At 32.0% G+C, this 17911-nt stretch overlaps 1 protein-coding gene across 1 annotated transcript in view; it reads left to right on the forward strand.

Moving 5' to 3' along the window:
• The window catches only part of LOC144443871 (death-associated protein kinase 1-like), a 109988-nt gene that overhangs the window by 24448 nt on the left and 67629 nt on the right, over positions 1 to 17911 (forward strand). Inside the window, exon 3 of the mRNA XM_078133459.1 lies at positions 2326 to 2464. Within this exon, the coding sequence (XP_077989585.1) occupies positions 2326 to 2464 (139 nt within the window). The remainder of the gene's footprint in view (positions 1 to 2325; positions 2465 to 17911) is intronic.

The following is a 17911-nucleotide window of genomic DNA, read 5'->3' on the forward strand; positions in this document are numbered from 1 at the left end:
CTGCGCCCATAGTGAAAATACAGCAGAAAACACTGCAAGCATGAGTGAAAATACCCATGAGTACCCACACTGGAACTCATGTGGCATGGGGTTCTGTTATTGTTACGTATATTTATGTGAAATGGTATATTTCCATAAAATCATAAAAATCATGATTTTATATGTAGCGAACAATTGCATCCTCATTTGCATATCATTTGCATGCAGATATGCAATAATGTTTTCGGTATTGCTCTGCAATGAAAATACCATTTGTATGCACGCACACCAGTGCAAGTAATCTCTGGTACATTTGTACACTCCTTGTCACTTGCTAACATGGTAATAAGTGATACGGAACATGTAATATGACGAATATTTCAGTTTAGGTTTGATAAATGGGAGGTGGAACTGTATGAAGAATGTCAATCTGGACAGTGCTGACAGCTAGAACAATTGTTTTCTTGCTGTTGTCATGATTTTTATCACATATTTTAGCCACAAGAATGTTGAAATCAATGTATCTAGGCAGATTTGACATTAGTTTACCTCACCTTGTCCTTAAAAAAGTATACTACTACCAGAAATACCAGGATGAAGAATCCGTTCTTTTGGAATTTAAAAAAAAGGGCAACTGAAGAACTGTAGTATACATACAGATGACACAGTATTACTTTTAAGCAACAGACAGTAGTGTGTAACCGACAAGGTTGTACAAGTATGTATAGGTTAATAGAAAATATAATGTTGTCCAAATGTGAGTCATGCCAAAACACAAAAGGTTCTGAGTGACATACCACAAACTCTTTGAAGGAGAGAGGGAGCAAATAGTATTAACACAGGCAGGGATTGTATTCTGTTGAAAAGGCCAAACTAGAAGGGTTACATGCCGAGGACATGACATCACTCTAAATGTACCTAGGACAGGCTCAAGGTTGAAAACCTCAAAAGCGCAATTCTCCTGACGCACTTTGAATGCTTACTGTCAAATTTTTACTTTTATTTTTCCACCTTGAGGAGACAATGCTATTGTTTACATTATGTCTATGCTAGCATTGAGATATGTACTGTAATACTTAACAAGTTAAAGTGTTTGCTGGGGAATCTTGTTAAGTAGAGTCAACTGCTTAATTGCTCCTAAAATAGTTCACTGTGTACATGTACATTGTAAATGAAGCTACAGTTATAATGAACACATTCATCAAATGTTTGAGTTAAGGAAATTCATAATTGATTTTGAAATTAGAGGACAGAATGAGAGGTAGCACCAATGTCAACTTCATAGATCAGAACATGATCACCTTGATTTGACAGGTGTATTGTTCGCGTTTATTTTCATACATTTCGTGACATGCACATTGTACTTTCAAAGTAGCTTATTGTGTTTTTGCAGCGAGTATATGTCAGTTATTATTCACCCAGAAATAAAGGATCTTTGTAAAGCACATTTTATTCAATTGATAGAGAATAAGGTATGAAAATACCAAATGTGGGTCAGGTGTTGTAACCAGTGTTTGTAGGTGAATATTCATAGTCTGGCTCTAGCGTTTGGATGTGGCCAATATGAAAGGGAAGAAAGAAATATATATGTGTCTTAACTTGTAAAATGGAAAAGTCAGTAGCGGAGGTCCCATTATTGTGCTGAGTCAGTGTATAAAATACAGATGCACAATACATCTATACACTTATTCAGAATCACATCAACCTATATCATGGTAGTTATGTAAATATCCACAAAGAGGCTTCAGAATCAATTTTGTTTGTTTGTTTGTTTGTTTGTTTGTTTGTTAAATTTAGTAGTAAAAAAAATTACATCATAATTGTCATTTCTGTCTCGCATGAATTTCTGGTGAGTGCTGTGCTAGCAGTTACTTGATAAGGTGGTCCACCTTTTTGCTATAAGTTGGGCAAAAGAATGTGTACAGAGGGGATAGATGTGTAAACATAACATCTAATGTTTATTCTCTTGGAAATTACCTAATAGTACCAGTAATTAATTTATACTACTGGTCAGATTTGATTTTCAAAGAAAGGCAGATCTTTAGAAAGAAACTCTTGTTGCCTATCACTGTATTCGACAACTTTTATAGAATCATTATTGGACATTAAAACAGTCATACATAAACAAACCACAAACAAACAGACAAACAAATGTGCACATTTAATAATAATATTAATATAACATGTGTACCTCCCTCTGTATTGTGACAATATACATGTATGTTTGTAAGCTAAAAGGTCTAACTAGAACTAGTAGCAGTTATATCATTACAATTCTGTTAGTGTCAGACCATTTGTTTTAAGTGATTTATCTGACCATTTAGTTTAATATTTTATATCTTGCAGAGTTGCAGGTGGGGAGCTATTTGAATTCTTAGCAGAGAAAGACAAGGTTACTGAAGAAGAAGCGGCATTATTTACAAAACAGATGTTAGAAGGAGTAAAACATTTGCATGATAAGGATATTGTACATCTAGATCTAAAGGTAAGTCAACACTAAGATAACCACCTACTTCCCACCTATCGAATAATCATCTTTCCCACAGTATCGAGGACAACCATTGTCCCACCTAGCATTGACAACCAGTTGTGACCATTTCGCGTATAGGAAAACGTATAGTAATTCTTGTAGTTGATAATAATTTTTAATTACTTTGTTTTGATGCTTGTCTGTATGTATTTATTTATAGTTTTTTTGAGCACCCTGTGATGATATCCTCATGACTTCTTCAGTGATAAAGTCTTCGTGATGGTGTTATTTTAACTCTAAGAGTCAAAGTATTTCATAGGGAGGAATTTAACAAGCATTTAGCATTAGCAGGGGTTCTTTGGGATTGAGTTCAATACACACATGATTGGTTTTGATTGGAATGCATTTCAATCATAAACCATATGTTGCAATGAATTTGGCCTTCATGAAAATCCAATTAAATTTAGAAAAATAAATGATAGTTCAAATTACCAACACATTTTGTTTACATTCATAGTTCTATTTATTCAAATGTAGAATTGAAAGCATTGAAGACAAATATAAACTAGTAAACAGTTTACAAAACAACTTTTATAATGTCGAGAGTAATCCAAAATGTAAAGTTCATCTGTTATGACAAGTAGAAACTAAAAAGATATCCATGGACTTTTGATAGTACATCGATCAATCAAGTACAAAATCAGTTGATTTGTGGAGTTACTTTTGGAAGGGGATGACATAGCCAAAGGCTTATGTCATTGCCTAGTTATTTTCACTCAGTGTTAAACATGGAAATGACTTTAACAAAGCCCTGGAGCTGCGTACCAGAGGTACTGGGTACTTGTAACTTAACTGTCATCCGTAGGTTTTGTTAGACAACCTTCTGAGTGCAGAGCTGAGGTCTTACTACATGACTACATGAGGATTTTTCTAGAAGTAATCACAGTCAAACAGTAAATATATCAAGTGATACAATACAAAGAATAATACACCACTATTTGGTCAAAGGAAAGGAAATGAGAGGAAAAAAAAGACTTTAGAAATGAACAAATCTACTCCTGTAAGATTGTTTTACTGAAAATAGTATTGTCTATGAATAGCACTTTAATCAATCCATGCGTTAATTATATCTCTCAGCAAGAAATGACATTAATAAAACCAAAACATTATCTAATCAGCACATCAGTGAAGCTCTGCATAATGGAATCCTGTCCATTCACATGTCCTAATTGGTGACTACATATATCTTCATCATACCACCTTGTTGTGTATGCTTAAAGGTACATGTAGGATTAGAATTAAACTCTAGTCTAGGTGTAAAAATCAGCTGTGATCAAGAACAAAAGAATGGTATCATGTAATTCTCATGAAATAACACTAATGCAATGACCAGGGATTGAAACATAGCCCTTTAAATCACTATGCAGCTGAATGTGCAAACAGGTGTGTTGTACATCATGTAACTGAGACTATGGTGCATTGTTTGATTTCGAATGGAAATCATTTATAGATTTATGTCATTTTATATATTATACATCCAGAATACTATGTTCATGTTCTTATCATCAGAAACATTTAAAACATGTTTGAGTTAGTGTCATAAAATATGAAGTAGGTATTTGATGTGAAGGAAAAATTCACAAGATATGTAAGGTCACAGACAGTGCTTTGGATGTTTGAAAGTTTACTTTATAAACTGTTGAATCTATTGTTAAATCAGACATGCTTCTTTGCTTTTCTAACTAACAAAAGCATGGCAAATACAAAGTTATTCTACATCAGCAACAATGGGACAAATATGCTATTTTCTTTGTACTATAACTGAATACACAAGTTTGAACAGACAGTGTGTACTAGTATTTGATCGCCCCACCCAGTGACAGTAATGAGGTCAAAGGGGACTGAAGACTTTTCTTAAAGGTGGTTCTTCAATGATAAGTAACAATTGATAAGCAGTGTGTTGGAATGTAGTCTAGACTTCTAAACTGGTACAGTATTACATATTAAAAACTTCATTACTAATACCAATCTAGTCAAGATGGTTGTTCAAACACACATATATCTGTGCTCCCCCCAACCGTGTTCATATAAACATGATGACGTCGTCGTGTCCCACGTGATTTTAGTTTAAACAGACTGGAGGTGGAGTCCTGGTTTGACATTTGCATATCAGTACAGTCCTAGAAACGTTAGAAAGGTCAAAAAAAATGTTTCTGTATCAAATGAATATTAATGAGCGATGACAACAGCCTGTCAGTTTGTGATGGATTACTACTGATATGCACGCTTTGCCCTTCGTTCACCACAGGGGAGCCCCACAATTTAACACCTTTTGTAACCGTCTTGACTAGACTGGTATTAGTAATGAAGTTTTTAATATGTACATGTGTAATACTGTAGCAGTTTAGAACTCTAGACTAGTTGGAACCAGGATAAATAGTTCATAGTTTCTGTAACATTTAAATAACCTTCTTATGGTGGAATGTTGATGATATTGATAAATGAATGGTTGATTAGAATTGTGTCGGTACCCTGATAAATATTTCATAGTTTATTTAACTTTTATATAGCCTCAGCCTTGCATGGAACTTGTGGAACTGTGATGTAAAGTAGCAATAATGTGTTTTGGAACCAAATAAATACTAGTAGTTGAAAGTTTCCTTAACATTTTGGTTCTGTGATGATAAAGTGCTGATAGGTGAGCAGTGAAGCAGTGTGTTATAGAACTCATATATTAGTTGAAAGTGTCTTACTCTTTAAACATTCAACTAAAATTTAAAATTAACACAGACTTTGGATGTACATGTGTATTTCAATTGCACATACCTGTCAGTGTCACTGTGCTTTGAATTTAAACAATTTGCAATGACAAAATATAAATATGATATCCAACATAGAATGAATTTTTTGTTTATCTAGAAGAAGTCATATTCATTTTGAAAATTGTACTACAAATGTGGCATACATGTTCAATCAGTACTTGGGGGTAGTCTGGATGCTAACATGGTTTCTAACTACGTACAGTGAATGGTGTAAATCGTAATGATACCTTATAGGAACTATACTATACTTGAGGATATTTTAGTATAGATTTAGTGAAATATAGTTGATAGAAAAATGATACTCAGGTTAACAGAACATAATACCTTGGAATAGTGTGCATGCTATGTACATGTTGTATGTATGTATGTGTGTCACTCCAAAGTATTAAGGCTATGGACGACTCACTACACATGCTTGTAGGAAGTAATTCTTGATAATGAAATTATTCTGGTAGAAATGGTACAAATTAGGAGTTGTATCTGATAACATTGTTCCTGCAAATCAAATCAAAAACACATTTGAGTGTAACTCTGGTAAGGTTTGTGAATAGTAACCTGATCTAGAAACCTTTCATATGTCATTTTAATACTTGACTGCACCTGAAGAGGTGAGTCATTGTATTGTCGGCATAATTCCTGTCTAATAAAATGGTAGAATAAAATGCTTTTCAGGACCATTAGACAGTTCTTTGCATCTAAACTTTCATGTGCTTGACAGAACTGCTTAAAGAGGATAGACGGCAAGGGAATTGGATCATATTATTGCTTTTAATGACAGACGTCTGTGAAACCTGAATCTGGGCATCACCACTCTGTCTGTTCATATTTGCTGCTTCACTGATTCAATATTATTATTGATAATAAAATGCATGAAACTGAATGCTGAGGCTTTGAATTATTAACTTGTTTGATAGTAGATATTTTCAATCAAAAGGGTTACACTGCACAAGCTGTCAACTTAGTAGACGTTTTTGTTAGCAATGTTAGTTATAGTTAATCATAGTTGTAAGGTTCAATTTAGTTCTGTATATATTTATTCACTGATTTGTTCTCAACAAAATGACAGTATTTTGTATGCTTTGATGATTTACAAACTGATCATGGAGTGATAGACTGTCCATGCCATGATCATGATATGTCTAGATAGATACAGTCTGATGAACGCAATTCACCTCATATCGGACACTTTGCTCAATGACTGAAATGTTGCATGACCAAATATGCGATATTGATAAACATGGATGAAACATGAAGTACCCCAGTGGTACCCAATATTGTGAATATTAAATCATCGGGGAATGGATTCACAACCTATTTTCTTTATGATATAAAGCTGACAGTTTAATACATTTTAGCAGAATCTGACCAAATATATGATATTGATAATTGAGCTGAACAGAGGTACACAATATTATGAATATTGAATCAAATGCGAATGGATTCATGGAATATTTTCTCTAGGATGTGAAACTGTCAAATTATTTATCTATTTTAGCTATTAAAACATGGTTATGATGCCTCCCCAAGTACATAATATTGATAATACCAGTACATGTAGCTGAATGTGAAGTTCCTCAGTGATATGCAATATTAATATTATATCATCAGGGAATGGATTCACATCATATTTTCTTTACAATATAAAAATGACAGTTATTTATATATTTAGCTAAACATGGAATGATGGATATACTGCGTGACCAAATACACGATATTGATAATAGATAGCTGCACGTACAGTACCTGATGGTATGCAAGATTAAATCATCAGCGAATGGATTCATAATATGTTTCTTTAAGATACAAAATTACTATTTACAAATGTACTATATTTGGGGGACAATTTCAGTATTGACTAGAGTATGAATATAGCCTGTGTTAGAACACCGAGAGTGTACATGTAAAGTAATCTTATAACAAATTAATTTGCTGCATTGTTGGTGTACATGTTTGATATCCTCCTACTAGACTGTACGCTCTGAAATGTATCTAAGTGTGACTACTGGCACGCAAATCTTTGAAACCTGATGATTATAGAGAGTGCAATGCAAGGAGATTGCTGCTTCCACTAATTAGAATGCATTGACAGAACAACTGAAAACTGAGTGCATCATAGAACATGTAGTTATTTCTGCATAGGTTGACCCTTGAAAGCAAAGTCCAACAGTTCAGCATGCTGAGTGCACTGACGTAATTACATGTATCAAATCTGAAGTTGATAGTATTAAAGGTAACTGGATTGTTAACCCAGAGACTTGGTTATATGGCATATTATTTGACATGCTGACCTGCATAACTGGTAAATGACATAGTCAAACAGGATAGCCAAGTCTCTTAATTCCTCTATTGCTGATAAATGAAGAGGAAAACCTAGAACCTCTCTCAGTGTGTCTTTATTTAATTACAGTGTATTCAGAAATGTGGAGTACAATATATTGAAATTTGGAATGTTAATTTAATCAGCGACTGTGTGCAAATCATTAAGCCTAGTATTTAATCTTTGACTTCCTGTATTATTCAACCATACACTGTAGAGCAATTATAAACTTTATCCTGATTTGTCAGAAATATATTGTCTCAATATTGATTCATTTTATTCAGGATTTGTTGATTGGTGTATTAGTATTTTTTTTAGAATCTTGAACAATCCAGCCAATTAAAGCAAACCAGAGTAGCCTTTACTGTAAGATTGATCAGAAAAAGGATGTTTTGCATCAACTATTGCAACTCGGGAATCATCCGACTGTATACACTTTATATAGACATCTGTGTCATAGCTATTTCCTGCATGAGAGTGAGCAATGCATTGCTACTAGTAATACTGATCAGGTCATATACTCTGTTCCTCGCTGTTCCTTTCTTCTGTGAATATATGATTGCCAGTTATTTTTATTACCACTTTTATTAAGAATACCACATGAAAGTAAATTTAGAACTCATACATATGTATATGCAAACACACACACATGGTATGTATGTAAATATATTATATACACACACAGGTAAACACTGATGCACACACAATGCATGAGAGTGCGTTCACACACACACACACACACACACACACACACACACACACACACACACACACACACATTTGTAATTTAATAATTTTTAATATGTATGTACTAACTTTGCCAAATTCTTCTTAGTTGGACTAGCTATATTTACAATTTTTCTGGAAGTATATAAAACAAGACAAAGTACAACACATATTTTACATATACAAATGTACAATGTAAGGTGTGTCTATTAAAATAATGTATTACTGTCTGGACTGTTAAATACATGTCAAATCCTGTTCTTGCTTATCAATGATGCACACACACACAGATAACATTTCCAGGAAAAGTTCTGATATAACAAGTCATAGATTACAAAATACGTTACCTGATAGTTTAATACTACTATCAGTTCCTGTCTTGTTTCACAGGAACTTGGTTAATTTTGAATAGCTGATAAAACAAGAAATTAGCAATCTATTTTTTAGAATGCTTAAAGTGAAATATATGGTATCAGTCAGTAATGTTCAAGGCGTGGTGATAATATTTACTATGAAAGCAGATGCCGCTATTCATTATTCAGTCCATGCACATCCACTGTAGTATAAACATGCACTGCAGGTATTAAAAATCAACCTAAGATACCCCCAGGTATTTTACCAGGGTTCTCTAACAAAAATTATTGTACTGTATAAAAGTGTGGAAATATATTGACAATTTTACATTGTCATATCCCCCCCTCTCTCTCTCTCTCCTCTCTCTCTCTCTCTCTCTCTCTCTCTCTCTCTCTCTCTCTCTCTCTCTCTCTCTCTCTCTCTCTCTCTCTCTCTCTCTCTCTCTCTCTCTCTCTCTCTCTCTCTCTCTCTCTCTCTCTCTCTCTCTCTCTCTCTCTCTCTCTCTCTCTCTCTCTCTCTCTCTCTCACACACACACACACACACACCAGGGTTATTAAACCTTAGCAGAAACACTAAAACAATATAGGAATTTTTATAGTTGGCCACTCAATACTCATTACATATATGATATACTATAAATGATATTTTCTGACCCAACAAAAGACACTAAAGAGAAAACCATTGACATTTACATGTTATAACATAAGATCAGGTTATACCTGAAAGGTTGTTTTCTTTTTGACCTAGAACAATGTCTCTATTGTTCTTGTATCCATTGTATATCACATTGCATGCATTGTTTTGTCAGGAATTTTTGCAAAACTGTGTCATACCAGCAGTTGAGGTAAATCAGCTTATGGCCAGTAATTATTTCAATTACTACCACAGTTTACTTCACACTTGAAGTGAGTAATAGTGTAAATAGAAATGTAAACTATCAAGACTATAACAGGAAGTGACCACTATTTGTCAAAAAGAAAGGTCTTTGTCAATGCCATGGTAAAGTTAATTGCTAATTAAAGTTTATGTAATTACATGTACAGTATGTCAACTGTATCCATATTAACAGCCTCTACATAGAAGTATGTGTCATTGATTTTCAGAAGTGATTTGCCCTTGCCTTTGAAGTACTTCTCATTGTATGTAAATTTCGCTAGTATTTACAATATATGTCTAACTCAAAGGTATGTATGTAGATCGTATCATTATTTTAGCATGGAATCCATGTAAAGAGTTGAAATATCTTGAAAGTAGACATGGTTCCAGGCTATATCAAGACAATATATTTATGTTATCACAAGTATAAAATATTTATACATACATGCATTTATTTGTACACATTTCACTCACATACAAATGATTGTGTAATATTGATCTTATCATTCAATACATATGTACTATAGCTGAATCCATGTTCTCCCATCTCCATGTGTAAAGAGTTGAAGTAAATTGAAGTAAACTTGGTTTCAGTACATGTTATCACTCTAGACTAAGTATACAATTTATGCACACATACATTTGTTTGTAAATTTCGCTAAGAAACATCTATTGAAGGTATTCATTGTAGATCATATCTGTATTGTGGCTGAATCAATGTTCTCCAATCTCTATGTAAAGAGTTGATGTAAAGTGAAGTTGACATGGTTCAATACATTCGTATTAATATAATTCTTTATGAATAATAATTCTTTATTACTTAACAACATGCTGTGGAAAGCATGGTATACTAAACACACATACATTTGTAAAAACATGGTATACTAAACACACATACATTTGTAAAAACATGGTATAATATACACACATACATTTGTTTATAAATTTCGCCAATGAAATACATTCTATTGAAGGTATACATTGTAGATCATATCTGCATTTACCTTGGAATCCTTGCTCTCCTGTATATGCATGAATCTCTGAGTAAAGAGTTAAAAGTATGATTGGTATATTCATGTTATCACTAGTATGAAATATACACACACACATTTGTATGTAAATTTCACTAACATAGATCTACTATACATGTAGATCATACATTTTGTATGTAAATTTCACTAACATAGATCTACTATAGATCATACATTTTGTATGTAAATTTCACTAACATAGATCTACTATAGATCATACATTTTGTATGTAAATTTCACTAACATAGATCTACTATAGATCATACATTTTGTATGTAAATTTCACTAACATAGATCTACTATAGATCATACATTTTGTATGTAAATTTCACTAACATAGATCTACTATAGATCATACATTTTGTATGTAAATTTCACTAACATAGATCTACTATAGATCATACATTTTGTATAGATCTGTATTTAAGCATGGTACCCATGTTCTCTGGATCTCCATGTAAAGAGTTGACGTAAATTGAATTAGACACGGTTTCAATACATCATTATTATCACTAGTATAAAATATACACACATACATGTACATTTGTTTGTAAATTGCACTAGCACTATACATGTACATATAAAAGGTTTATAACTATCATATCAGTCTGTATTTTAGCTTGGAATATGATCATTGTCGTAACACCCCCAGCATCTTCATGGCAGTGTGGAAAAATGTTACTCTGGCTTGTGAGAATGGGAACAACACATGTATCTCCAAGTATGAAATAGACATGGTTTCAATACATTCATGTTATCACTTGTAGGAGATATACACATATAAATCTTCCAGCGTATGTAAATTTTGCTAACATAGATGATATCATTATTTTAGCTTGGAATCCAGGCTCTTTTATCTCCAGGTAAAGACTTAATAATCTTGAAGTAGACATGGTTTCAGGCTATGATATCAAGACAATGCATTCATTTTATCACTAGAATAAAATATTTATACATAACTTAAATTTCACTTATTATGTCTTAGAAGTATATATCTAAATCCTATTACTGTATCAGTATCGTAGCGTTATGTAAAGTTATGCCCTATCTTCACATGAAGAGTAAAGTATCTTGAAATAGACATGGTTCCAGGAATGAATATGAAGACAGTGCATTTTTGTTAATTTACCAAGTATAAAATATACATAGTACATACATTTGTAAAGAATTGAAGAATAACAGCTTATTATATTTATAAACTATGACTCTGTTATTCATGAAGCAGTGATAATATATTATCATTATGGAATATGATATGTATTTGTAAACTAAAGAGGTCATAATTATGACATTAAGAAAAGGTCAGAGTGCAATATACCAGTATCTAAACTTCAATGGTAGTATTATAATACAATATGCTGCATTCACATGATTCAACATGTATATATATATATATATATATATATATATATATATATATATATATATATATATATATATATATATATATATATATATATATATATATATATATATATATATATATATATATATATATATATATATATATATATATATATATATATATATATATATATATCCTAACTAGTATATGTATATTTTTATTTATTTATTGTAGCTGGTTATGATTTGTCTGTCAACTTGAAAGTAAACCGTTCTTTGCATACTTGATATGTACATTAATCCCATTTGTAACTTGAAATGTTTATTTCTTGAGATTCCATATTTTGAAATTGTCAACCTGCTATTGTAGCCTAGCCTGTCTACATGACTGGATATGTGACTGTGTTTGTTTCAGTATTTATATAGTTAACATGTTCTATTGTAGAGGAGACACAAATCCAGCAAGTAAACTGACTATCTGCTATTTGAATGTCAGACCAGCTATTTGATAAGAGTTTATCCTAACTGTAAATAAAAAATTACCATTTGATGGATATGCTATATAGAAGTTTCCCAATTACTTACTACATCTAATATTTGAATGTCAGACCAGGTACAGGGTATTTGATGTAGCATTTGTTATCCGAACATTATAAAATAATGCCATTTGAACTACCATATATATTTCTGTATCCCATATTTATTTCTGTATAGAGAAGATATAATATTGTCATCAGTGATTTAAATCTCAATCAGGTCCGCCATTATAAAAAGGAAATGCCATTTGAAGAATATTCTATAAATATAAAAAAAAAAATTGTCATTTGAAATTGAAGGATATACAGTATTCAGTGTAAAGATTCCCATCAATTTATCATCTGTGATTTATTTTAATAGTTAATCTCAATCAGACCCACCTAATTAAGTTATCCCACCATTAAAAAAAAGAAATGCCATATGAACTTATTGTATATAAAGATTCCTGTCTTCAGCAGTTTAAATTTTGTTCATGCCCACCTAATTAATACCAGTCAATATGACAAAAAACAAATGTCATTTGCAGGATATTCTGTAAGAATTTCTCTTCATCTGCTATTTCAGTGTCACTCATTATTTTGATATTATTTAATCCCAACATTATAAACTACAATTGTCCTTTGAAGGGATTTCTATTCCGGATTTCCTTCCATCTTTTATTTATACCTCAGAAGCAGTACTCAATTGTGAGTCTTTTGTTTGATTCATGCAATGTATGGTATGATGTAATTGTGCCAATGATGTACACTGTCTCAGCAGCGCTTCCTCCGTTGCCTATCCTTAAATTGTATCCTGTGATGATAAATGAAAGCATACATGTACATATAATGGAATACTAAAGAGCTTAATGTACATGTTTGATACAATTTGTCTCAATGCTAAACAATGTATTTATGTCACAAGAGCTTTCTTCGTTGGCTGTACATCATATCTTGTGATGATCAAATGAATACATATATTTGAATGATGTACCCAGTAAAGCTTAATGCACATGTATGATACAATTTGTCTGAATGATATATTTACATCAGCAGAATTTTCTTCGTCTGTCTTCTAATCCTGTGATGGTAAAATGAAAGCATAAATATAATGGAATGAGAAAGGGCTTATTAATGTGCATGTATGGTACAATTTGTCTGAATGATATATTTACATCAGCAGAGCTTCCTGCATTGTCTTTCCTTCATAATTTTTGGATGATAAAATACATGTATGGTATATATAATGGAATAATTAGATCTGATTCTTCAATATTTTTCTTCGTTCAGCCAAGGAATCTATGAGTGCCCTATGTGGGCTTTGCCACTATGAATCACTAGATGAGTAGATATAACATCCTAAGGTCACAAGAACTTTCCAGCTGAATGAAGAAAAATATTGGAGAGTCACATAATTATACCAGCACCAGTAATAACTAATATCAAAGAAAAATCAAGGAAAATAATGGGCAATTTTGATTGTTTTGAATATAATATTTCGAACACAGCAGAACCAGTGATGTAGACACACGTTGGTTGTGACATAGATGCATGTTATTGTGACGTAGAACAACCAGAGTATAAATTCCATATTTTTGGTTTATGCATGGGAATACTCAATGTACAAATTTCAAGCTGCTATACAATGTAGTTCCACCTTCATAATACTTAAATAATCAAATGCGTGATATGTTTTTTAATAGTCTTTAGATCTCTGGATATTATTGGTTGAAAATGAGAAAAGGTCTCAGACACACGATATAATATGTTACAATGTATGTATACACATACATGTACTTGTAAATTTCTTAGTATGTAAATAAAATAATTTGGATGTAGGAATGTATACAGAATGTGAAAATTAATCTCACAAATATATTTGAATAGTTTCACAGCATACGTAGAAATTTTTTGTGCAGATAAAATGTTTGAATGTAAATGTACAAATATATATCTGAATTGAGATTCATAATATAGTTTAATTATGGTAGCACTATATATAAAATATGACATCTGAGAGTAGTAAAACTGGGAGAATGTAATATGAAGATTGTATAATCCCATAAGGTTGTTGTGTTGTCATGTCGTCTACATGGGTACATGCCACCATGTCACACTATTAGACAGAAATTGAACTGGTATATCTGAAATATCATATCTATGGCTGTGAAATGTATTCTATGAATATTTTTGCCAGATTTTGTTGATGTACAATGTACATTCCAATACCAGGCAATAGACATACATTGTACAATGTACATATGAATATGATGTAGGTGTCAACTGTTATGGCCAGATTATGATGTAGGTCAGTGTGCCCTCTAACGATAGCAAAATTTTGTTGTTGTGAGTCGAAATGAGAAAAACTGGGTAAGAGATAGGGGAACGCCAAATTTTGGTTCGTCACTAGAAATTGTGTGCATCCGTGGCACATCAAATTGGCTTAGAGGGCACACTGATGTATGTGTCAACTGTTATGTCCAGAATATGATGTGTAGGTGTCAACCGTTATGGCCAGATTACATGTATAAATGTACAACAATGTAGTAGAACTGAAAGTTTGCAGTTGATAGCATCAAGAAATCTTAAGGGTGTGAAATATTGTGTGTTGATATTTTGTACTGGATTTTACTGACTGAGGTATTGCTGGAAGTATCAAATCTGTTGGTGTGAAATATTCTTATAATTATTATTAAGCTTTACTTTAAATTCTCACAGACATACCGGTACATGTACATGTTCTAAGTGTCAATTATGAACAGATTAATATTAGAACTAAAATTTTGCATCTGAAAGAATCCGATCTAGTATGGGATATTAATACTCAATTTTGCTAATTGAGACACTGGCGACATGTACATATAGCGTACCGTGTCCTCACGTCAACTCTCTACAACTTATTACTTACCCGGTAGGTAGATCATATCCTACATGTACAGCTGAGTCATCCACTGACTTTTACTGTACAGTGAATAGATGCAATACATTGTAAATGACTACCACTTGCCTTAGGTGAACTCATCACAACATCTGTCCTATTTCAATAAACAATCCAAGTGTACGTGTCACATATAGATTTCAATTTTAATTTCTCCAAGATTGGATACCTAGATCATTTACAAAATAATACGAAGAATTTTCAAACAGTGCTGACATTCATTTTGAAGGCATACAGACATATATTTTGTGTGGTGATATGATATCTCGGCAGAATTTATACACTAGATTATAAAATCTTGGAATTTTATAGTGAAACCTTAGAAGTCAATGTTGAGACTATCAAACAAATAAAGTATCTCTTTAGTTTTCATGAGTATAAAATAAAATTATTGTGTCATCTGTTTGTGTCTTGAGACCCACATGTGAAAATAATACTCTTTTAGAAATTATGATATTTGGTTGAGATATTGATTTCACAGAATTATTTTGAATAGCTAGGTGTGGTCAGTTGATAAAAGCTTAATTTTCCAAATCACATAAAACTGTTACGTTTTCCTATTTGTGTGTTTTGAGATGTGACAGGTGAAAATAATACTCATTTAGAAATAATGGTATTGGGTTGAAATGTCGATTTATACAGAAGTGTTTTCTATAATTAGGTGATAAGTAGGTGTGGTTGAAAAACTAAATTTCCTTAGACTTACATTAAATGTGAAAAATATACAATGTATAATACAGGTATAATGTTATATGTATATGATTGAAAAAATATTTTGAATCATCGGGTATGTACATGTACATGTATGGTTGATACATGTAAGAACTAAATTTCCTCAAAATCCTGTGAAATTCTCATGTTTTCTGTTTGTGTCATATACCTGCATATGAAAATTTCACATACACAAATTTTTGCAGAAATAATTACGTGTATATTTGGTGGAAATAATGATTTTAGTAAGAATGTTTTCTGTAAGTGTATATATAAACCAGGTGTGGTTAGAAAACTTGTATTGTGCATCAAATGCCAACTGTTGTAATTTTGAATAATGCAGTGGATGACAGCGAGTGAATTTTCAAAACTAAAAACTAACATATTTGATAGAATTTTAATAATCCACTTATATTGGTACATATGAATTTATTGTGAATATTAAAATGTATCCATAAAATATTACATGTCAATATTCATATTTCAAGATTATTGATGAACGTGTACGTAAAGTAGTGACTCATTTTTGTGAAGGATGTCTCTGTCTCATTGTATTTTAGTATTTAATGTAAGTGTATGTATATTATACATGTGAGCTGTAGATTTAAAATTTATCATGTACCAGTACATTTTGATAAATACAAGAATGCAAGATTGGTTTGTGCTGGTACATTGTACATTTTGTATGGTAAAACATTAAGCAAATATTGGAATTAGAAAAAGTATTATGGTTTTTATATTGGTGAGAAATATTTTGAAATAGGAATATTAGCAGAAATAGCACCTTAACCTTAGTGATAACAAGAAAGTATTCGATTATGCCATGAATTACAGCGGGATCTACTGTATGTCTACTATGAAAACTGTATGAATTCATAGTTTTAAACCAACAGCAGTTCAAAACAAATAGTACAAAGGAGGGACAATGACCCATAATATTGACACTAGTTAAAGGAACCAGTTTGGCAAAAATCTATTAACAATTATTACAGCTTTTTATGTTGGTAAACCATAGCTGGGCTGGGTTTCACAATTTTTTTATTAGAGGAATATATCTAATTATTAATATTATACAAGAAAGAATGAAATTTATTTGATTTAGGGAAGGATGTTTCTTCTTGCTGCAGCATACATGTATTTGCTATCAAGTTGTGTAGTATTTTTCTCCGACTTTCATTTAAATATTTGTATAAATTATGTAACAATGTGATGATTTAATATTTGTCAGATTCTATAACCTGTCCATTTTAATGGCAAACAGGAAGTGAAAAGGTGATTTGAATTATTTCATAATTTGATAATAGCCTAATGACAAATATGATGACTCACATGATGTGTCAGGTTGTTAATTGTTGTAAATTCAAACATAATATCTCTTTATTATCTCTCCACTACATTATGGTTTCTGTCACCAGTGTACTTATCAATCAATCTATTGTTTCTATGTAAAGACCATATGGAAATAACTTGCCATGTGACAGTGAGGTAGAAATGCTACATGTAGATCTCTACAGGCACTAAAGCTCTTGGTGACGTAAGCAGACATACAAATGGCACCTCAGTTGTTTGCATACCCAGAACTCCTTACTTTACCCAGTGTATAGCAGGTCTGTTTATGGCTGATTTGAATAATTTTATTTATCATGTTTTACATGTATGTAATACTTTAGCCTATTCTGAGCATGCAAGCTTCAAAACTACTTGTGTCCAGTAAAATTGATGGGCCCAGTGATCAAACATCTATTTGGTGACAATATAATTCATAAAGTCCCATCTCAGATGACCGAGAATCTTACAATACAATCTGAACTTTTCGTCATGTCAAAC

Source organism: Glandiceps talaboti, chromosome 12 (assembly GCF_964340395.1).
Source record: "Glandiceps talaboti chromosome 12, keGlaTala1.1, whole genome shotgun sequence".
Lineage (NCBI taxonomy): Eukaryota > Metazoa > Hemichordata > Enteropneusta > Spengelidae > Glandiceps > Glandiceps talaboti.